This window comes from Botrytis cinerea, chromosome 3 (genome assembly GCF_000143535.2).
Source record: "Botrytis cinerea B05.10 chromosome 3, complete sequence".
NCBI classification, from domain to species: Eukaryota; Fungi; Ascomycota; class Leotiomycetes; order Helotiales; family Sclerotiniaceae; genus Botrytis; species Botrytis cinerea.
In genome coordinates this window covers 1,272,703-1,294,784 of record NC_037312.1, presented here as the reverse complement: position 1 = coordinate 1,294,784, position 22,082 = coordinate 1,272,703, and the positions used below count along the sequence as shown (strand labels likewise).

General features: G+C 43.7%; 6 protein-coding genes across 6 annotated transcripts; 2 read left to right on the top strand and 4 right to left on the bottom strand.

The window, feature by feature from the left end:
• Positions 1–295: 295 nt before the first annotated feature.
• BCIN_03g03840 (hypothetical protein) lies at positions 296–4,067 on the top strand. The gene has a single exon (XM_001560540.2). It carries the CDS (start codon positions 1,409–1,411, stop codon positions 3,566–3,568), a length of 2,160 nt encoding a protein of 719 aa, XP_001560590.1. The 5' UTR covers positions 296–1,408; the 3' UTR covers positions 3,569–4,067.
• Positions 4,068–5,946: 1,879 nt separating this feature from the next.
• Positions 5,947–7,669, bottom strand: Bcpme2. Its single transcript, XM_001560539.2, has 2 exons — positions 6,288–7,669; positions 5,947–6,214 (listed from the first exon to the last, which is right to left on the bottom strand). Exons 1-2 carry the CDS (start codon positions 7,187–7,189, stop codon positions 6,070–6,072), a joined length of 1,047 nt encoding a protein of 348 aa, XP_001560589.1. The 5' UTR covers positions 7,190–7,669; the 3' UTR covers positions 5,947–6,069.
• A 2,542-nt stretch (positions 7,670–10,211) lies between these two features.
• BCIN_03g03820 (hypothetical protein) lies at positions 10,212–12,157 on the bottom strand. Its single transcript, XM_001560537.2, has one exon. It carries the CDS (start codon positions 11,815–11,817, stop codon positions 10,357–10,359), a length of 1,461 nt encoding a protein of 486 aa, XP_001560587.1. The 5' UTR covers positions 11,818–12,157; the 3' UTR covers positions 10,212–10,356.
• Positions 12,158–12,863: 706 nt separating this feature from the next.
• Positions 12,864–14,507, bottom strand: BCIN_03g03810 (hypothetical protein). Its single transcript, XM_024691924.1, has 3 exons — positions 14,170–14,507; positions 13,730–14,114; positions 12,864–13,675 (listed from the first exon to the last, which is right to left on the bottom strand). Exons 1-3 carry the CDS (start codon positions 14,387–14,389, stop codon positions 13,186–13,188), a joined length of 1,095 nt encoding a protein of 364 aa, XP_024547697.1. The 5' UTR covers positions 14,390–14,507; the 3' UTR covers positions 12,864–13,185.
• A 757-nt stretch (positions 14,508–15,264) lies between these two features.
• On the top strand, positions 15,265–16,690 carry BCIN_03g03800 (hypothetical protein). Its single transcript, XM_024691923.1, has 2 exons — positions 15,265–16,042; positions 16,111–16,690. The coding sequence occupies exons 1-2, from the start codon at positions 15,532–15,534 to the stop codon at positions 16,476–16,478; spliced, it is 879 nt and encodes a 292-aa protein (XP_024547696.1). The 5' UTR covers positions 15,265–15,531; the 3' UTR covers positions 16,479–16,690.
• Positions 16,691–16,726: 36 nt separating this feature from the next.
• On the bottom strand, positions 16,727–18,891 carry BCIN_03g03790 (hypothetical protein). The gene has a single exon (XM_001560534.2). The coding sequence runs from the start codon at positions 18,764–18,766 to the stop codon at positions 17,081–17,083; it is 1,686 nt and encodes a 561-aa protein (XP_001560584.1). The 5' UTR covers positions 18,767–18,891; the 3' UTR covers positions 16,727–17,080.
• Positions 18,892–22,082: the final 3,191 nt, after the last annotated feature.

The window sequence follows — 22,082 nt, the reverse complement described above, 5'->3', positions numbered from 1 at the left end:
GTAGGTAGGGATCGTATCTCGTTTCCTCTGGCATTGTGAGTGAGACTAGGTCGGTGGTCATGTTGTGGTGTATACATGCTCTGTACATGTATACCCCTGATGCTGATAGTGGCTGGGTGACTTGCTTGCGAGCTTGTTTGTGTGTGCATGTGTGTATGTATGTTTGTATGTATGTTTGTGTGTATGCATGTGGTGGTATGTGGTTGAGTTGTTTCGGGGGAAGGGGAGGGGGGTACAAAGGCTGTTGAATCTCGATCGATGAGTTGTTTGGGGGGGGGGAGTGAAGAATGAGAGTGGGAGGGATACGGATGTTGAGCATCTTTTAATTTGTGTCTGTGTTTGTTTTTGTTTTTGTTTTTGTTGCAGGTGCATAGATCTAGATGGTTTGCGGTAGATGTCTATCGTCTTTTGGTCGCTGGATTAGATTTGATGTCTGTAGATGTGAGCATGTCTGAATACAATGCCTCCCTCTCTCCCGCCCTCGATCCGGATTTGTCCCTCGCTAGTCGCTAGTCGCTAGTCTCTGGTCTCTAGTCTCACATCTAAAAATGTAACTATTAGTGACTACGTGCCTAGGTCGTGCTTGGATCACAACGGAATGGATCGCTCGGTCAACCAACCAGCGAAAGTCCAAAGACATGCAATGCAGAGTTGATGGGGGCGGAAGGATGGGAGGATTCGCGCAAAGAGAGTTGAAGCAGTGCCCTGTTATGCTTTGTGTCGAGGGATCTTTGCCAAAGGTACCGAGGACTCAGACGCTCCACTCTGGAGGCTGGTTGGAACGTGGTGGGACGGAGGGAGGGAGGGATGGGAGCTCGTGTTGGTGGGTGGAGGACCGGGTACCATTGGAGGAGAGGAGGGTTGATGCGCGAAAGATGGTTGGGGATGTGATGGGATGGATGTCCTCTGGATGCTTGTGAATGGCATACCGGTATACAAACAATACTGCTGCCACATTCTCGTATGATTGTCCCATCGTATCGTCCATCGCATCGTATCGCCCTCAGTGCTCGAGAAATAAGCTTTCCTCTATCCTTGCCTTGCCCGTTCACAGTTGATCGATAAGAGTCGACGAAATACATCAAAACACCTCTAGTCCCATTAAGTTGTCCCACATCATAAATCAAAAACTCCAAAATCCAAAATCCAAAATCCAAAATCCCATTCCCAGAATCCGACCCAGAGCCAGTGCACAATCCTATTCGACCGTCGACCACTGATCCCAGAAAAAACAAGTGGGATTGCTATCAATCTATGAGTACCTACTATTAGTTGGAATAGAGGAAAAGATCGTCCGAAACGAAAAAAAGAGCTACAGTTCGGTTTCAAGATACTCTCATCTTCCCGGTCTCTTCCCGGTCTCTTCCCAGTCCCCTCTCCCTCTTCTTTCTTTCTTTCTTTCCTCATCATGTCACGATATTCCTTCGAAGACATTCATCTCAATCCTCAAGATTCTTCTTCGCTCGTATCTCCACCAACATCTCCACCAAGATACCCTTTACCACCACCACCTCAATCGCAACCGCAACCACACAATCCTGTAAACTCCGCCTCACATCCAGATTCATTACGAGCTCACGAATCATATAGCCAACAGATTGGCATGTCAAATTCTGCTTCGCTATTACATTCGCAAGAAAACTATGGGGAAGTGGAACCTGTGAGTCCGATAGTAGATAGTCCACCAATTCCTCCACCACATCGGTCGTCACAATCCAGTCAGGAATCTGGAATACGCAATCAAAACAATAACACAAACGTCTCATCGGGACCAGGTAATTTTAGTGATCCAGCCGCAGCTGCTAGAAACGGCGCTGCTATGAGTGTCGCAAATCCAAATGCCAGGGAGAGTGGCGTGGAAGCCATGAGACACACCCCAGGCTATGATCCAACACAACCTTCATACCAAGAGTCTCCATTCCAACGACCGTTTCCACGGCAAGATGCATCAACATCATCTCTCACCCCTTTAAATGCTGCTGCTTTCCCAACCGGAATGTCAACTCCTTCTTCACGCTCGACAATTTCTGGTCGAAATCCTCCTTCCGATCCTTACTCGGATTCTCCTTACCCATATAATCGATACTCAAGGGCAATTGACCCGGAACTGGTGGAATTTGACCCTAATACAATTGCAGACGACGGAGACGACGGCTTGGGATATAGACGAGTTAATAGATCTTCTGTTTTAAGTTTAAACAAAATGTCAGATGGTGGATCACGAACACCTCCGGGTGGAAAAGCTGCGGCAGCTGGTGGTGTTGTGGGAGCCTTGGGTGGTCTTGTTGGAAAGAAGAATGCGAATGGGAATGGAACGGGGGAAAATATACAATACAATAATGTTACGAATGCACAAAACGGATATAATGGGACCGACACGTACAATCTTAGTGTGGAAAAGAACGAGTGGTTGAAGAAACCACCGGGGGGTAACAAAAAGATGAGATTATGGATTGTTTTACTGGTTGGATTCTTAATCTTGGGGGCAATCATTGGAGGAGCTGTTGGTGGTGCACTGGCGGGCAATGCGAAAGGAGGATCGAGTTCAGGAGTCTCTCAGGATGGTGTCAACAATGGACAATCTGCATCGTCGGATACCTCAAAAAATGGCGATCTGAATAAGGATTCGGCAGAGATCCAAAAGTTGATGAACAATCCCGACTTGCACAAGGTTTTCCCCGGAATCGATTATACACCAATGTATACACAATACCCAGCGTGCTTGTCATACCCAGCAAGTCAGAACAACGTTACAAGAGATGTGGCTGTACTCTCGCAACTCAGCAATACCCTTCGTCTCTACGGTACTGATTGTAATCAAACGGAGATGGTTTTACATGCTATTGATCGATTAGGATTGAATGGTACTGTTAAAATTTGGTTGGGCGTTTGGCAGGATTCAAATACTACTACCAATACTCGACAACTCGAGCAGCTCTACAAGATCTTTGATGAACATGGATCAGCATCTTTTGTTGGTGTTATCGTTGGTAATGAGGTTCTCTACAGAGAAGATATGACTGCCTCAGAGCTCACATCTATTATCCAAGATGTCAAATCCAACATGACAACTCGTGGCATCCATCTCCCAATCGCTTCTTCAGATCTAGGAGATAACTGGACCGCAGAACTTGCCAACGCAGTCGATTATGTAATGGCTAATATTCACCCCTTCTTTGCTGGTGTTACGGCTGAAGAAAGTGCTGGTTGGACATGGGACTTTTGGCAAAATCATGATGTGGCCTTCAAAACCAATGCATCTCAAAACATTATCTCGGAAACTGGATGGCCTACACAAGGCGGTACTGATTGCGGTGCTGCTACTACATGTGCTCAAGGTAGTGTGGCAGGAATCACGGAACTGAACACTTTCATGGAGAACTGGGTCTGCGAAGCAATTACAAATGGAACGAATTACTTTTGGTTTGAGGCTTTCGATGAACCTTGGAAGATTCAATACAACTCGGGAAATCAGAATTGGGAAGATCATTGGGGTATTATGGATGTTAATAGAGTATTGAAGGATGGAGTGAAGATTCCTGATTGTGGAGGAAAGACAGTTTCGTGATGAATGTGTGCGTGTGCATGCGTAGATTGAAATTTGTTTGTGGTTAATGATGGGAATTCAGTGGAATTTGATGGGTTTGTTGAAAAGAATGTGAAATTCAGGAGAAATATCTTCTGCAATGCTATTGAATGGCGAACATTTTGGTGGAGTCATTTCTTTTTTTGAAGCTTTTTGGCAACATGGAATTTCTATACTACAAGGCGTTTTTTGGAAGGGGGAGAGGGATATTTTTGGCATTTCAGATGAGATGAGTTGAATTGAAATGAACTTATCCGGATATCTTTTGCGATGAAATGGGATGGGAATGTGGGGGATTATGTACATAGATAATGAACTTTTCTACTTTATATGAGGGATGGATTGGTATTCATTGGGTTTGGGGACTGGATGGATGGAGGGATGAAGGAAGATGGAAATGGATATGATGTATGAAGAATATAATGAGATACATCTTTATCTGTTTTATGTTGGATTCGAGTTTTTGAAATTTGAATTGTGAGGTGTGAGATATAGGGTGTACATTGAATTGAGTTGTGATGATTGTTTTATGTGTGATTTCGGGTCTTGGTGGATGTAGTTGTGAGGAGAGAATCTTAGGTTTGGGGAAGATTGATAGTTGGGGTGTTGTGATTTGTGATGTTGGGATTCATGGTGTTGGGATTTGTGAGTGAGTAGTAAGTGATGGGTTAAATAATAAGTAGAGTAGAGTAGAGTAGAGTAGAATAGGGAAAGGTATTTGGAGTATAGGAATCTGAGGGTTTTGAGAGAGAGGAGAAGAGGAGGGGAAATGGGGAGAAGCGGGAGAAGAGGGAGAGGGGAGAAGAGGGGAGGTGGGGGGGATGAGGTGGAGACTTGAGGGGGAGAGGGAGAGGGAGAGGGAGAGGGAGAGGGAGAGGGAGAGGGAGAGGAAGAGGGAGAGGGAGAGGAAGAGGGAGAGGAAGAGGGAGAGAGGAGTGGAAATGGAGATTCGAGGAGGAGTGGAAGAGGGGAGTGGAAGAGGGAGAGGGGGATGGAAGAGGGGGGAAGAGGAGGAGAAATAATAATCTGATTTGATTTGATTTGATTTAATTTAATTTGATTTGTGAATGAGAAGTCAGTGAGGAGTGAGTGGGTGAGTGAGTGAGTGAGAAATGTAAACTTCATCAAGCGAAAGTGAAAGGGGAAGTGGAAATATATAATTTATTAGATCAGATATATATATATATATATATATGTATCCAAACCTTTTTTTTTTTTTTTTTTTTTTTTCACTTTTTTTTTTTTAATAATTTCCAAATCTCTAATCTCTACTTCCTCATCTCATGCTTGTCATGCCTAGGTACTTAATATAATAATAATAATAATAATAGTTCTACAGAAATGCAGAGCGGGGAAAAAAAATCAAATTCTTCTCAATGCAAAATTGGTGTTTTGCTTCGTTTTGTTTTGTTTTGCTTCATTCGGGTTTATTCAGTTTTATGCAAATCACGTATCCATCCCCCTTTGCGCATGGCGTGTTGGATTTTGCTCCCTACCTTTCTCCCTCCCTCCCTCGCACCAGCGCACCAGCGCACCAGCGCAGCGGTAGTATCTCTTTTTTTGTTTTTATTTTCTTTTCTTTTACATTCCTGGAAACGAAATAGTCTCACGCTCGCGCGCGCGCTCTGCGGTCCGCCCCGGGAACATCTACCGTACTCTGCGGTGCAGTTCATTCACTGCCGTGAGTCTAGAGTGCGTTGTTGATGTTGATGTTGATGTTGATGTTGATGTTGATGTTGATGTTGATGTGGGTGTGGGTGTGGGATATAGAATGTGAGATAGTCATATACAAAGTTCATTGCAAAAAGTAGGGTGAATGTAATGTAATGTACATTATCCCTTATTTTATTATTATTATTGACTTTTAAATAAGGGGGTTTGTTAATGTGAATGCGAATATTTGTGTTTGCTATTTGGAATTGGAATTGGAATTGTGATTGTGATTGTGATTATTGTAGTTATTGTATTTGTATTTGTATTTGTATTTGTGTTTGTGTTTGTGTTAATGTAGTTAGAGTAATAAATAAGTGGATATATAATAAGAAACTGTTTATTGTAATTTATATAGTATAGGTAGGTAGGTAGGTAGGTGTGGTATGGAGTAATGCATTATATTGTTTGTGTTTTGATGGTAGTATGGTGTAGTATGATATTGTATGGTATAGTATGAATAGAAATAGAAATTTGATTTAGGACTAGGTTGGGAAGGTGGGTGATAGGGAAGGGGTATGAATGGAGATGTTCATGTGAATGAAGTATTTACGGAAATCATGGGCTATGAAAGTATGCTTCAAGGGAAAAATTGGTCAGGATGTTAATATCAATGCACATAGATAGATGGATGAATATATACTTAGAAGTGATAGTTCGACCGTTCAATTCTCATTACATATGTACAGCGGATATTATATTTACAGATTTCCTCTCCCTTCTCTCTCTCCCCAATAAAAATTATGTACTAGAAATTTATACTCGATCCATCTTTACATGTAAGAAGCATCGTAGTAGAACTCGCTAGTGTAGGATGTACCCAAGACGGTGGTGATGTCAACGGGAGCTGTGAATTGAGAGCTGAAGTTTGCACGGGGGCCTTCTTCGAGAACGCTTCCGGGTCCGTAGTTGTTGTATCTGTTGGCTTGTTAGTTGGGGGTTCCAAGGTGTAGTATTTGTGATAGAATAGAATAGCATGGAAATTACTCACTCTCCGAAAGTAACTCCATCAGTGTTTGGAGTCGAGGTACTCCACTCTTGCCATCCAGCCGCTTTGATGTTGTCACCCAAATAACTGTTTTGGAAAACAACACGTGCGTAATCTCTCCATGGTCGTCCGAGATAGTTGTTGTATGGAGTGAGACTGCTGTTGAGATTGGCAATGTTGGAGTTGTTAATCACATACCAGGAATCGACAGCGGCGCTTGTACGACCCGATGCGGTAATAGCTCCGTTGGCAATGGTACGGATATCGTTGTTCTCGAACCAGGCGAGAGCTTTCTCACCGAAGATGAAATCAATGGCTCCGACGATCAAGCACTTGGCGTAGAGCTGGTAACCGGCCTCGGCGAGAACGGTGTCTTGGTAACCCCAGAATTGGGTGGCGTAGTAACCCACGTTGGAGGCGTAGGAGGAGAGAGCAAGGTTCTGTCCATTGGAGTTGATGTGACCGAATGTGTTCTCGATGATCAAGTTGTACACTTTGGTGTTGGTGTTGTGGGCACGGAAAGTGGCGGTTAAATCATCCGAGGTGGTGTTGATGAGGGCGAGGTTGTAGGTGAGGGTGGCTTCGTTGTTTTCGTAGGTGCGGGCATCGGTGGTATAACCTTGGATGGTAAGGTTCGATGCGAGTGGTGGGAGATACACTTGCTCGAAGTAGGTACCAGGAGCTACGAAGATGTATTGAGCATCGGTGGTGGTGGTGGACAATGCATCGATACCCTCTTGGAATGTGGTGTAGGAGCCGGCAATTTCACATGTCTCGTCAACGACAATTGCACCAGCGGGAGCAACGGTTCGGTTGAATGCAACAGCGCGGTTTACTAAAGCAGGGCTGGCAGAGACGCTTCCGAGCAAAGAAGCTGTAAGGGAGAGGAGGGCAAAGGAACGCATGATTGGAAAGATCTTTTGGGGGAGGCTTGACTTCAAGATGCGTTGATTCAAGGTTAGAAAATGGCGATTGAAGAGATCAGCCTTAGGGAGAACATGTATTTATATTTTTACCAAAAGACTAGAATCACAACCTGCGCCAAGGAGAAATGAATGACATTTGCCCCGGAAAATTACCCCTGCATCTCGCAAGGTGATTGGTGCATGAAAGTCGGATAACCCCCCCTCTCAACGGAAAATTCTCCACTATGTTGATCAGTAGCGCAGCGGACGCCGTTGATAACCTGTGGAATAGATTGCTTAAAATGAGTATCCAAGCAGTGACCAGCCCGAACCGACCGTACCTCCGAAATTGGAGGATGAAATTCAACCCTCACACGTCTTTCCAGGCACTCTCATCAGAATGTTCGCATGTACTACATGTCGACATAATTGCCATGGCGGGAAGACCATGGTGCAATGAGTGATGGATGATAAAATTCCGATATTTTTCCGGTCTACCGCTCCAGATTGTGAAGATTTATAGTTGTAGGTTACCAGCTTGTCGGTACTTGTCCAAGTGCTTATATTGTCCCTCCTAAGGGTCATATGCTCGTCGTCGCTATGCGCGCCACGCAAGCTTTTGCCACATACAGCAAACGATTGGAAACCTCAGGAAAGCAAGTAGACATCGTACCATGCTAAATCTCCGAAAACCCGGTGGGTATTTAAATTCTCAATCAGCCCACTGTTTAAGGGTAAAGGGCGTGTACATTGCCTGACAAACACCTTTCAATTCCCGAGACATTTCAAATTACACACTCGTCGTCGATACAGAAATGTAAGTCAGTCTGCAATTGCAATTTGCAATTGATATTCAGAGATAAACAGAGGGTCCAACGCCAACGAAGCCTTCGAATTGCACGGGCGTATCCATAGAAGCCGACATCCAGAAAGGTGGGCATGATCCATATATTTGAGTTGACCGCAAATCTTCTCACAAGCTATTGTATGTATGCTTCTCGTTCTGTCCAAAAAATAGATTGAAAAGCTTCGGCGAAACGCAGGTACGTGGTCAAAATGACCTTATGGCTATATCGATTGTGGCGTTTTGGGACAAATTCTAGCCAGGGGTGTTTTGACGGTAGGTTGGAACTTTAACGTAAAAGCATCGTGGCTTGGTCTTCCATAGAGCAGAAATATAGTTTTGACTATTATCTGGAAATCTTAATATGCTTTCTTGGTATGCGAGGTTGATAAGATATTTTTATATGCCCATCCATACACATGCAATACCTTGCTGGGCCAATCCTACAGAACAAGGACAAAACGTGTAATTGAAGCAGCTCTGCTCTGCTACCTTTTCGAACTCGGTAGATAAAGGGGAAGACGACGACAAAGAAGGCGGTTACCACGGGGGTAAGAACCGGATACGGTATATACCTATAGAAATTATGTTATCGGATTATTGTATTCGGCCAAATATTGATGAGGATCAATTTCAGACTTCGTAGGAACACGTTCTCGGATGTTCCCGAGCCCCACTGGAAAAGGTGCGGCGGTGAGATGATAAGCTCAAACGTCTTTTCATTCTAGACGCACCTTGTGCGTAAATTGCAACTTCGCAGATGCTTCTACCTTCACGAGGTGATGCTAATTACAATTCCTTGTCTCTATGGTGTCTAATGACAGACAGCTTCGTGTTTCTTCATTTCATGGTCTCTTATCTGAAGACAACATGCGGAAGAACTAGATACACATACATAGCTATGCATCTTCCAGATATTATCCGCCATGTGCTATGTCCGTTGAAGCCTTCCAGAGAAACTTGTTTTCTATCGCACTGCAAGACATGTTGCTCTCGAAAACCCCCATTTCTACGTTGATAGGAGGGGGAAAGGGGGTGAACCGGCACCTCGGTTGGTTTAGAATCCTCTTGCACATTGTTTGTTGGGAATGGCGATCTTGAAAGCCATAATCAAGTAGGATTTAGCCTTCTTGGAATTTCATGCACAGCGATAGCTTCTTCTTGGCGTTGCGGGGTCGACCTAGAACCAGATCACGCACAATGTAGTATGGGGGGGAGTGATAAAAGTAAAGCTCTTTTTCTTTGACTGGCATGCTAGAATAGTCTAGATGTCACTCGGCTCACGCTCTTCGGGTGAGGGTCCTTCTGGATTATTTTCTTTGAAATCAGCGTTCACTCCCAGAATGCGAAATTAGGAGATAGATCAACAGAAACTCTCATTCTTCATTTGATAGCTAAGCCCTGCTTTATAAGATTTAACCGGAAGCTCGGATTATAACCCTTTTCCTCACCAGAAAAGCGCCAAGAATCCCTCTCTCCTGGGAAGTTCCACCTTCCTGCGAAAGTTCGGAAGCCTTTGTCATGTCTCAATCCACCAAATACTTCTACTTATTTCTGCCACCTTTTCAATCGTGTTGGTATGCTCCTAAGAGCTGCAACATTGAGAACCGAGAGGCTGCTGAGCTCGATACCGGTCGTCGAGATCAGATTTCCATTTACCTTGACTCGAAGAAATGAGTAGACAAGTGAATGATGATCTTTAGTTCTGTTCTTCTCGCTCTTGGTTTCTATTAGTGTTGCTGCTCCGAATATTTTGGATGGAGTCCTCGTTGAAGTCGTGGTAAGTGAAAAAGAGCTCGGTCATCGACGTAGTCTGTAGGTGTAGCCAGGTAATCAACAAGAAAACAGGCAATTGTGATGGATGCAAGGTTCTTCACAGGAAAGAAGAAAGGCAAAAGGAACTCGTAAAAGTTGATTGGCAAGTCGAGATTCCCTCGGGATCTCTATGTTTTTGTTGGTATTTTGTTATGCTTTTCGGAGCCCACCATTTACGGGTGAAAGAAGTCGATGCCCAAGTGCAGAAACGAGGAGTCCAAAGGACAATTTTCCGATTTGTTGAAAGTGAATAGGATGTCACATCTTTCACAATTGCAACCAGCTCACATTGTTTGATGGTAAATACATTCATGTCCTTGACCAATAACTTCAGATTAATCTGAGCCATATATCATGTCAACGTGATACTCTCATCGTGAATTTGCACTCGAATACTAATTCCCATACATCCAGAATACCATGCGTTTCCCTTTCTCTCATATGCTCCTTTAATCAACCTTCAGAGCCCCCCATCTCTCCATACTCCTTGATCAACACAAGCTACCTCTCAAGTCCACCAGCCCAAAGCCCCGTTCGGTAAATCATTCGCGTTCGACGGTCGACTCGAATTTGCATCCGCGTCATCCAATCTTTCTCGCACTCTTGCAATCTGCTCACTAATATTCCCCGCAGGTCCCACCCTATTCAACGTTCTTCTGAACTCATCAGACGCACCCACACCACCCATTGTTCGCAAAGCTCTTGGCGTTGGATCAATACCATTCGCAAGTGCATCTATAATCGATCTTCTCCATCCTCCCATGCGTTCCGCCCGCGCAGTTGGGACGTTGTTTATCTGATATTCTACAATATTTCCATCCCGGTCCACGATTCTGTTAATGGGTCCTCGACAAAAGGGACAGTTTACAGATCGGGCATGGAGGCTTTGTCGCTGGGTTCGAATCCATGTCTGAATACACTTGAGGCAGAATGCGTGACGGCATGGGTGCACGAGGATGGCATTGAGAGGAGCAATGAGTGGAGAGATACAGATGGGACATTCGTCTGTGCTGGCGGCGGTTGGCGCCTCGGGAACTTGTGGTGAGCTGACTTCGGGAGTTGTTTGTGCTTGTTCGATATTAGGAGTAGAAGCCGAAATGGGATTTGACATACTGACAGAGCTTGTGGCTGTTGGACGCGGAAAATGAGTTTGTCTTCTCGAATTACTATAGACTCGATCGAGATCCGGCAGATCCATAAAGGTTGTGGATGTTGTAAGCGGGAAAGGCCGATATCTTCTCGGAGAAGCGACTTGACTGGGGTTTGAAGTATTTGTATAGCTTCTTGTTGTTTCGGCCATCGAAGGATCATGTCTTGTTGGAGCATAGTCCCGTTCGGGAACCATGCCATGACCTTCGCTTATGCGTCGTATATAAGAGTTGTAATAAGCGTCAACCGTAGGGTGCGAATCAGAAGGTGTTTCGTCGATATCATCCGAGAAATGCACACGCGGGGTATGACGTCTGTTTCTTGGAGCATCTAAGTTGTAAGGTTCAAGTCGATCACGGGAAAGCCGAGCTCGGTCGATATTTCTGGCCCTAAGGCTCGTATCGTTGAGGCTTTCTGAACCATATCTGACAGTCGTCGAGACAGTCGTTGTTCGAACTGTGGACGAGCGGCTACTTGCTGTAGTAGCGATCAAATTCAGCGGGTATTCCGCTGTAGTGCGAGGTGTGGAAGATGCAGGGATGCGCGGGTGGTTGGAATCCATTCGACGGGTGTGATTTTCATGGAGTCTTGACGGAATTTCGCCAGTTGGTGTATACTCTCTATTATCTCCAGAAAGGATTGAAGACAGCGGATATTCATCTGTAGTGGGAGCTGTGGAAGAGGATGTTCTAAAGCTGCTCTCGGTGCTGGATACATTGTGGTTTCTTGGCGTATGTCTTTCGGGGGCCGTTGTTTGCGCTCTCGACGAGCGAAAATTCTCTGGAACATCGCTGGTGGACCCTCCAGAGTTAGAAGCCATTTGTTCGAAGATCCGACGATGCTCTGTAGTGGATCACGGAAAGGTTGAGGGTGAGATTTGAGGTCGTTAACACAAGCACTGAATAGTTGCGGACGATATGCAAACCAGTCGATTATTTGAGTCGAGTACACGAATTCAAGTTGTAATGTATGAGAGACTTTGTTTATTGTTCAGTTTCTGGCCGAAAGTAGAGGTTCTTAAATATTGCTTGATGTGGTTTCATTGTACGACTGTATTGGACGCGAGATTTTTCTGCCGAACAAATGTATACAGTTTATTCATGAAAATTGGATGCGGAGTTATTGTACAGTAGTTTAGTTGAAAATAGAATCAGAGTAGCAAAATTCATCTTACCTATGATGTGGCGGTCGAAGAAAGAGCGAGAATTCACTAAATTGAGCGCTTCAAAGAAAGCGGGTTAGTTGTTATTAGTCCATCCAAAATTTAGAAGTCAAGATCTGGATTTTGTAATTCACTTCAAGGCTCAGGAACAAGCTCTTTACCGCTGTGAGTTCTTGGAGATGGAAATGTCTGCATTCACGTATCTGCTAATACTTGTTCTACTCATTTCGGCATTTTCATGTGCTGGATTTGAATCTAACTTCTTGGTAAGTTCCTACGATTAGCTTTCCTTGCAACAATCACCTCGCTATCCATCATTGGCTCTTAGATGCGGTTGCTTCCTTGATGTATATATGTAAATAGATCTGATGCTGAGGTCGAGTGTCTTCCTGATCTCTTAGACCTAAAGAGACCTCGACTTCTAGATTGTAATGGATATATAGTGCCTTGCAATAAGGAAACTAACTGCTCGCTTCCTTGTTTTGAAATCTAGGTACAGTATATTTGTTTTGTGTATCTCGAATGTTTATAACAGTCATGAATGGGAATTCAACTGGTGAAGAAGCAGACGGAAATGAGAAGTCCAGAATGGACAATCACCTTATTTTCCAAGTCTCGTTTTAGGATTGCAAATTAAACAAAGTGCATGTATCGCGATAGACTGAGAATTACTGCATTCTTCTAAATTGAAGTAAATAAATGCTTGTGCTTTCTATTGTGTTCATAACCTCAAGATCATTAAATAAAAGTCGTTAGATGCTAACCTCTGAGGTATCCAGGCAGGTAATAAAATACAGAAATCCTGTTACCAGTGTATAGATAGATATTTCCTGCTGAAGATCTTAGAAATATATGCATATAGGAAATAATCTTCCTAAAGACTGTAGACGAACAGATAAATATCCAGTGCAAATAAGAACGACATATACCAAATATTGAAACTGTACTACATCCAATTCAACCGCTAACACCCCTCCAATATCGTGTACAAGATTACAAACCAGATGACAACAAAATATCTCTAGTTCAGAGCAACCACAATGCAATAATACAAGCACCAGAAACCGTGAAGCCCGTAATAGACCAAAAGTGTCCATTCATTCTCATTCCAGCAGCACCACTAACTGTAGCCTCTGCCGGCGGTGAAGTAGCCGTTGATGAACTACTTGATCCCGTGATCACAGAGCTAGTTGCTGTAGAAGATGTGCCAAAGATGCTATAGAAAGCTGGCCCAGTTCCTCTTACAAATTCTGTATCTACGCTGACTTCAGTGTGAGAATCAGTGGTTTGTTCAGTTTGTGTGGTCGAGCTTGGTGAAGTTTGTGTGGGAAGTGTTGCAGCAGTAGGAGTTGGGAGTGAGAGAGTGGCAGAGAACTGTTTGAAGCTGGATGAAGCGGCTGCGGAGTTGGTTTCGTAGACGGAGATTGTGGTAGTAGTTGTTATTTGGGTTGAGCTTGTAGAGGTACTTAGGTCTAGATGAATTGTGTAGTAGTAATAGTAGTAGCTCCAGTAATACCTGAGTGTTTGTTAGTGGGTAAACATGTCAATATGGCTGCGGATGTGAACGAACCATGTGATTGTGTAATAATAATATTCATAGAATGGTGTGGGGCTCAAAGTGATGGATGGTTCTGGGACGTTTGTAATTGACGATGGAAGGATCGTAAGAGCGGCAGTGGCACTAGGTGTACTGATAGTTAAGCTACCAGAGGCATGTCCAGAACATGTTAAATCTGTGCAACATTTAATGCTTCCCCCTACATTCACACAGATATTTCCAGCAGTGCAATAGCTTCCATCTGAACAGCATTTACCTCCATCTGGATAGCAATAGGGATAAGTGCAGCAATTCCATCCAACTTCGCATGTGAAACCTTGGCAACAACTCTCTCCAGGCTTGACGCAGAAGCTACTTTCACAGCAACTTTCGTCTTTGGGACAACAGCCTAGGTTGCCTTGGTATTTGTTAGGATTTTGACTTTTCTTCAAAAGGAGTTGAAGCTAGCTTACTAGGACAAAGACCATATCCAGGGTCTTCACAGGTGAGCACTCTTGGACTTAGCCAAGACTTCAGCAAAGAACGCCCATCAAGAGGTACCAAAGCTGTACTATTCTTTGTAGAAGAATGGAATTTCGAAGAAATCAAATCATCAAATGCCGGAGTTTGATTACCTAGAACGGCAGTATAGAAGATCAGAGGAAGAAACAAGCACTTGAGGTATGAAAGCATAGTGAAGATCCAAATTATTCCCAAACAAATTGATCTCATCTTATCTTGAACAGAGTAAACTAGGCTCACCACCTTACTTATAATCTTTATGCCACAGCACTCAGTATGATTTCTACTCATTGTGGACATAGCCATTCAAGCCTTGCAGAAAATGGCTTACCAGGATTGCTGGAAAGCTGAAGTATGATTTAGCATAACCGCGTACCTGGACAGCAAACCTCCTGCAGTACATGAGCGCCCAATACCCTCTTACAGTTCGAAGCACTTATTATTATTTTCCAGAACATACAAAGAAGCTCCACCAGTATCACATTAGATTTTCCACACTTGTTCTTAAAGAATTTTAATACCTCTTCCTGTCGCTTGATGCGATTGCTCTTGGCCATTTCACCTGGCAGTGTTACAGGTCATCAACCGACCAAAACTTACTCTAGATCATTACACAGCCCCCAAGACCTCAAGACGATATAGATCATGAAGCAAACTTGCCCCAATATGGTCTTTCATATGTCAGAAAATCTACCACCGCCAAGAAACGGGCTGAGTCTCCTCAACTAGGCAGCAAGAATTGCCATCATTCTAGTGGTTTCATGAGGCTCAACTTTGATCCCTCGATTCAAACCACTACATAGAAGAAAATTTTCAAGCATAAAATATCTATCGAGACGTGCAGGAAAGTGGTGAGCACAGATGGGCCACATGCATCGTGGCATGTAAGAATTGGAGAAGCATCAAATATTGGCAGGAAGTAAGTAGAGCTTGACTACTCCGTCATTCTTAGCTTCGCGGCCGTAGAATAAGGAAGTAAGAAAGGCAAGTGCAGCTTGGCAAATATAAAGATTTGTGTAATGCAAACCTACAACGACTTCATTAAAGGTTGTTGTCGCTGTGGACATTTTTGGAGAACGAAAGTTTTCGATGCAGATTAGGCAAACTGCTCTCAAACCGCTACCCAAAAAAGGAATCATGAGAGATGAGTTTCTGAATATCTCGTCTCCATATCACCCAGTCGTCGTATCATTTACCGTCGGTACAAACAAAATCTCCGCATGAGTCAGCAACCCCACCCTATACCGTCCTGCATATCAACTTCACATCTTCCCCTGCAATGTGATATCTGCAAAGTAATATATCCAGGAAAAATGTCTCAGCCCAACACAGACATTCAAAACCATGCAGTTCGTGGTAGGTCTACTGACGATGTAATCAGTGGAGCGAATGTTCACCGAGACGGCTATAGCGAAAATACAGAACCTTCCACAAACCCAAAGAGCATCCAGACAGCCATCAGCGATTCAAGTAATACCCCCAAACAAGCCGTTCTGCCAATTACCCATTTCACGGAACCTACAACTACATACTGGCAAACCATTCTCCCATCCAATCACACCCCGCAGAACCCACCCTATAAATACGGTTTCCCCGCCAAATTACCCGACTCGCGTTTCCTGGTTCTCCCAATCCGACCCTTGAAAGACAATCCCAAGCATGCGGTTGCCTCGCTTCTGGTAAACCAAGCTTCGATAGAAGTAGTCGATGTACTTTCCGATTTCCTTGCCGATCTCGTGCGTCGTTTCGAGCCTGATGTTATTATTGGACTTCCTACTTTGGGTCTGAGTCTAGCTCCGCTTGTTGCTAGGAATCTGGGTTTAAGTATGTCTTATCACATGTCCAGATTAATACTTGAAAAAGGTATCAAGGGGAGAATTAACGATTGGTAGAAAGATATATACCCCTAGGATACTCCCGCAAATTTTGGTACGACGAAGCTCTCTCCGCCTCAGTATCATCTATCACGTCTCCAGAACTGGGGTTGAAGAAGGTATATCTGGATCCGCATCAATTACCTTTGGTTCTAGGAAAACGATGCGTTATTATTGATGATGCAGTTAGTTCTGGTGCAACTTTGAAGACGACTTGGGATTTGTTGGAGAAGATTGGTTGTGATATTGTGGCTTGTGGGGCGGTGATGAAACAAGGGAATAAATGGGAACAGAAAATTGGGCAAGAGAGAGTAGATAGATTGGTTTACGTGTTTGAAAGTCCTCTCCTGGAGGCTGTTGATGGGGGATGGGCATTAAGGTCATGAAGCTCGTTCTAAGGAAGAAAAAACTGCCAAATCTATCAATTTTCTTCTTCCGATTTTCGAGTATACTCAATCAGCCTGTCGCTTTGCTTTTCCATAACTAGGATTTAGATCTATAATTGCCAGACCTTGTATGCCAAGCGGTCAGACAATTGGAGAGGAAGACTCCATCGTATTCTTGACACCTTAATGCAAACAATTACGCCACTCTTACAGCTTGTTCAAGTATACTGACATTTCAACGATTTCCGTACAAAGCTTCTCCATTTATTGATAATTATTTATTTTCAATATCATTCTATTTATTAATCTCTTTTCTTTTATAGAAATATAAAAATCATGTACAAAATGTGTACTCAAATATCGTAATGAACGTAATGGTGTTAGGACTTTCATTTTTCCAGACATTCAATCATGTCTAACCCATAACACCGGCGCCAAAATACATTCCGTATATACATCCGATCCTAACCTTCCAACCCGAGCCATACCCAAGAAAGAAACCGAATATTATAATGTATTTCATATCTCATCTCATCTCATTTCGTATCTCAATTTCTTTTCTCAAGTTTGCTCATGATAACAGATCATTCCAGATCCAAAATTTAACATGTAGTGATGAAAAGGCCGATTGGGGATGGGTTATAATCCTCGAACCACCACAAGTCAGTGTTGCTTCCACCAGCAGTCATCTCATAGCTGATAGCCTGTCCAGCTGGACAAGCGAAAGTGTTAACAACGGTCCAGGAACCGGGCGTGATGGTCTTGCTACCGAAATCAGTTGCAGTGCTTCCAATGGAGTTATAGGTTGAGCTGGTGGTAACAGTGGTGCTCAATTGCTTGAAATCGACGGCTCCGGAACCAGAGAAAGTATAAGAAGAAGTCTCGAGCATATCTTGAGTTGGGAAGAGAAAGACGAGGGAGCATGTCTTGGAAGCATATGAAGATGGAATATCAAAGTTGAAGAGAGAAGAGACAGTGCTATTGACGACTCCATCGTAAGAAGTACCGTATGACTTATCTGGGGATGCAGATGAGACTGGGACGATTAAGTTGGGGGAAGAGTAGGTGCCATCGAGGTTGGTAGGGCAAGATTTGGAAGCTGAAGCTGTGGATGAGGCCTTGGATGAGGCCGAAGAAACGACTGAGCTTGCTTGGGAGACAACAGAGGAGACGATCGAGCTAGCAGACGAAGCCTTTGGGGTAGAAACAGCGCTTGTAGTGGCTTGAGCTTGGGAAGAAGTGGCTGGGGCACTAGAAGCCTTGACAGACTCGGTGGCGGTGACTTGTTCTGTGGAAACAGCAGTCATGCTTTGCACTTGAGTGACGGTAATCGTAGATGGAGCGGCGGATTGAACCTGAGTGACGGTGACTGTGGAAGGAGCAGCACATGTTTGTTGTTGAGTTTGGGTAACCACGACAGTCTGAGCTGGAGCAGTCTCCTGTTGAGTCTGAGTTTCGTGGACAGTCTGGCCAGCGGCAGATTGAACCTGAGTGACGGTGACTGTGGAAGGAGCAGCACATGTTTGTTGTTGGGTCTGGGTAACCACAACAGTCTGAGCTGGAGCAGTATTCTGTTGAGTTTGAGTCTCTTCAATAGTTTGACCGGGCGCAGTCGAAGTCATATAAATGGTCTTGGCAGATGGAGTTTGGGTGACAACAACGGTTTGAGCCACAGTAACGGTTGAAGCAGCACATGTCTGTTGCTGAGTTGTGGTAGCAGTAACGACTGAAGCCTTTGAAGATTCTGAAACTGGAGCAGAGGATGAGGCCTTTGTTGATGAAACTAAGGTAGAGGACGAAGCCTGTTGGGATGTGGATGTGCTCAATCTTGCTGATGAAGAGGATGAAGATGGGGCGAAACATCCACTAGCAGTCAATCCAACCTTTACACACTTATCCTGACCAGCAACAGGAGCAGTGTAGATGTTGTAATCGTTGTCAGAAGATGGGCATGCATAGAAGACCGACGATCCAGAATGGGAGTATGTGCCATCTGCGCCGATAGCAAAACCGCCTGTGGCGCTCATACCGGTATCGCATTGGTATTGGCTAGCCTCCGATGTTAAATAACATGGTCGGCCTTTGGAATCGGTGGTTTCACCGTTGTTGATTGTGAAGGTTGCAGTAGGGTGGTTGCCAAGGATACGGAGTTGGCCATCGTCCAATTGACCAACGAGGCCGGATTGACCTCCTGATGCAGTGAGGTTATATGAGCAAGTATCCCGTTTGATAGAAGCAGCTGAAGCGCCAACGGCGAAAGCGAGTGATGCTGATGCTGAATACTTCATGATTAACGAGTGGAAGTTATTGTATTATTAAGTTGATAATGTAGTTATAAGCTGGAGGATGTTGGCTTGAAAAAATTTGAGAGGAAACAACTGCTTTTTATATACTTTCTCGTCCACATTTCCCCGAGCTACTCGTGCCGATTTTCGAGAAAAAACGATGACGCAGATTTGGTTTGTAACGACTTTTGTTTACATACGACGTTTACGAGAAATGGCTTACTGAAAGAACTAAATCAGCGGAATCAAGTGTTCATTTCTTGCGAAACCCAGTATTCTTGTGAACTAAAGTGTTGATCAATATGCAGCCCATCGAGTGACATTCGCACGGAAAAGACGATTTTCACAAAAATGCAGAGGATTTTACTTGGTTTGAGATGATCTACGAGTCTATCATCGTAACGTCAATACCCCACAAAATGCACCCCTCGGTTGAGACCCATAGTATAGGACGAACGGTTTGTTGATTGAATAATCTCTCCATAGACTATCCATGATTGATCCATAAATAACTAGAAATGAACGGACAAATTGCGGACAGCGGCATAAGATGTTCAGGAACGTAATCAATAGATCGGCTGAATATGCACTAGCTGGATTTTCACCTCAAGTGGACCATGACGAAACCATGCTTCCGGTTACCGTGTTGTGTAAAGGGGTAGGCTTCACAAACCAAAATTCGGAGAATATGGGATTGTTATCCACGTCCAAAGATGTGGTAACTTTATGAAGGCGGGGTATTCCTCTTATCGTGATATAGCCTCGTGCAAAGTCTTCCCGTCCCAAAAACCCATATATTTGGGGGATTGATATAGATGAAACAATATATCAGCAGTTAAAAAAGTGTGGATAAGATGTCAAACTTTGTAATATGGAGAGAGAGTTGAAGAGGATCATGTCGTCATAAAAAGTTTGCACTGGCAAACTGACAGGACCGAGGAATTTTTGTGCATCCAATGTTGAAAGTAAATCTGCATCCTCGTTTTCGTGAGGGACAACGTCGGGACGCGTAGATTCTATTTTTACCAATTGCTATTTGTAATATTTGGAACGCCAGCACTATTCAGCACTCTAGTTTAGCCTCTCTCGAGCCTCTGTGCTAAGCTAGTGAGCGGAAAGCGGACAGTCCCATGATTTCACGTGATGATACGTACGTCTTCGTCTGGAAACCCGAAGAATTTCTGTATGAATGAACATGGCTAGTGTGCTTCGCGGATAATGGTTCCGTTGTCAAAGATGATTCGTGTGATTGGAAGTGTGTAGACCTGACGCTGGTAAGTCCGCTTTGGACAAGTGTAATAGTCCAGCTTAAGTCGTGATGTCTTTTGAAGAAGAACTCACTGCTAGCTGCATACATAAGTTCTGCACAGTCATAATCTTCGGTGGTATTGGAATATGGAAAAGGTCGTCATCGCAGTTTTCAAATTGTGGCTGCAAAACGAGCCAAACGAACATTTTACAAGGCGATCAACCAGAGAGAATCTGAAGTGGCAAATTTCATGAGAAGGCATTTGAGAACGACAAGCTCTATCCTTTGAGCCGAAGTGTTTTCAAGACCAAGAAGCTTTTGATTCACACTCAACATGCGTTTCCAATGGTTTTGGGGAAATGGGAGAGTTGGCCTAGTCGTAATCAAGCACGCGTCTTCAGACACCCCTCTTTGTTCCAGGCCGAAGAGAATTTGATGAAGGCCCATTCATTATATAAAAGAACTGGAAGAAGAAAAGTGTTTGTTTTCGCTCGGGGTATTGCGCTAATGCGATGTCCTCCAATACTGAATCATTCATGACAATGTGCTGAACTGAAAAGCCTTGATAATGTTCCAAACAATCTTGGTTACATAATCACTCAATTGATCCAGCGTCGGATCAGTGATATCCGAAAATCGGCACAAAGTCCGGGTATGCTGACGACTTCGAGCAAAGTAGCCGAGCCGGCCACGACACTGCATTGATGAATACGTACAGAGAAGAAATTCCTTCCAAAAAATTTCAATGCAGTGAACTAACTTTCTGTTCACAGTCTCATGGACACAGATTTTCTTGTTATAGCTATTGATTTCAAGGAGTATTATCACCATGGACGGGTATGAGATGCCTGTTAGAAATGAGCAGTTGTTAGAAGTTGCAACAAACGGAACTACTGAAAAAATGTCTAACCTTTACAATAGTTACTCCTGAAGAAATTCCGGCTCAGCGCAAGCTCAGCAGAGCTTGTACTTATGCTTTCCCGAGATTGTGGGAAGGTCACCACTTGCAAGAACTATTTGAACAAATATGAGATTGACATTTACCAGTCCGCACGCATCAATTCAATAACCTCGTCCGCCTGCCAAAATCGAGCCCCAAACTCCTATTAAAGGTCCTAAGAAATATGGTTGCATTTATCGTGCACGCAGTTCTTCTCGGCCACCAATTCGAGGCGGAAATGCGAGGTCTGGCATTGTGACTGAAAAATGGAGCTGTAGCATCCTTCAATTTGAAAAATTAGTGGCTTTCAGGTGCGACGAATCTCTTTCACAACACCACATCACTTACTGTTGGTAAGTTGGCATTGAATTACTGGTGTTAGTACTGAAGCTTACAGATTACAGAATTGCCACGTTATTTTGGCGCCAGGTGCCTGTCAACACAGTCTAGATTATTTGCCATTGAAGAAGCAACCAAGACCTATGACTCAACGCTGCAAGACCGCACATAAAGCACACGGTGGTCTTTCAGGAATGGTAGTAACCTATAAATCGTACCTCTTTCTCATGTTTCACGTATTCGGTTTGAGCCTTGACGGTCAAATCATTGCGGTTGTCATTATGATGTCCTGAATCCTGTCAATCACTATTACAGCATTCAGGGAGTTTTTCATCTCTTTATAACTCTGTTCAAATCTGCAATGCCCAGGCCAAGAATGCTATCATAGACTATACATCGATGCATCATCAAAAAGAAAGCTAGTCAGAAGGCATGTATCAAGAGTTCAACTAATACAACAGTTCCTAGAAAATGCAGCTGTCACTTTGCGTATTATCAAAAGACAGGGTTTCTGGGAGGATTGAATTCGAATTATGATCAGCAAAAACACTGGTACCAATAGCAAGAGAGAGAAACTTGCCTTGAATGGTGGACTATCTCAAGTTTTGTTTAAGTAGTAGTCAACTGCGAACATAACAAGGGAGAAGTTGTGGAGATCAAAAGAAGTCCTTTCAAAACTTCACTAGTTGCTGCTTAATGGATAATTCTGGGAATTTGTCAAGTTTATGCCATATAAAGCTGCTATTTGCTAGCCACAGGTGCACCATTTTTGTTGATAAAAAGACATAAAG

Coding starts and splice junctions, on each gene's coding strand:
- Bcpme2 (XM_001560539.2), bottom strand. CDS start 7,189: ATGCGTTCCTTTGCCCTCCTCTCCCTTACAGCTTCTTTGCTCGGAAGC. Junction 6,215..6,287: donor GATGGAGTTACTTTCGGAGA/GTGAGTAATTTC, acceptor ACAAGCCAACAG/ATACAACAACTACGGACCCG.
- BCIN_03g03790 (XM_001560534.2), bottom strand. CDS start 18,766: ATGAAGTATTCAGCATCAGCATCACTCGCTTTCGCCGTTGGCGCTTCA.
- BCIN_03g03840 (XM_001560540.2), top strand. CDS start 1,409: ATGTCACGATATTCCTTCGAAGACATTCATCTCAATCCTCAAGATTCT.
- BCIN_03g03820 (XM_001560537.2), bottom strand. CDS start 11,817: ATGGCTTCTAACTCTGGAGGGTCCACCAGCGATGTTCCAGAGAATTTT.
- BCIN_03g03800 (XM_024691923.1), top strand. CDS start 15,532: ATGTCTCAGCCCAACACAGACATTCAAAACCATGCAGTTCGTGGTAGG. Junction 16,043..16,110: donor TGCTAGGAATCTGGGTTTAA/GTATGTCTTATC, acceptor AACGATTGGTAG/AAAGATATATACCCCTAGGA.
- BCIN_03g03810 (XM_024691924.1), bottom strand. CDS start 14,389: ATGCTTTCATACCTCAAGTGCTTGTTTCTTCCTCTGATCTTCTATACT. Junction 14,115..14,169: donor TGGATATGGTCTTTGTCCTA/GTAAGCTAGCTT, acceptor ACAAATACCAAG/GCAACCTAGGCTGTTGTCCC. Junction 13,676..13,729: donor TATTATTACACAATCACATG/GTTCGTTCACAT, acceptor ACAAACACTCAG/GTATTACTGGAGCTACTACT.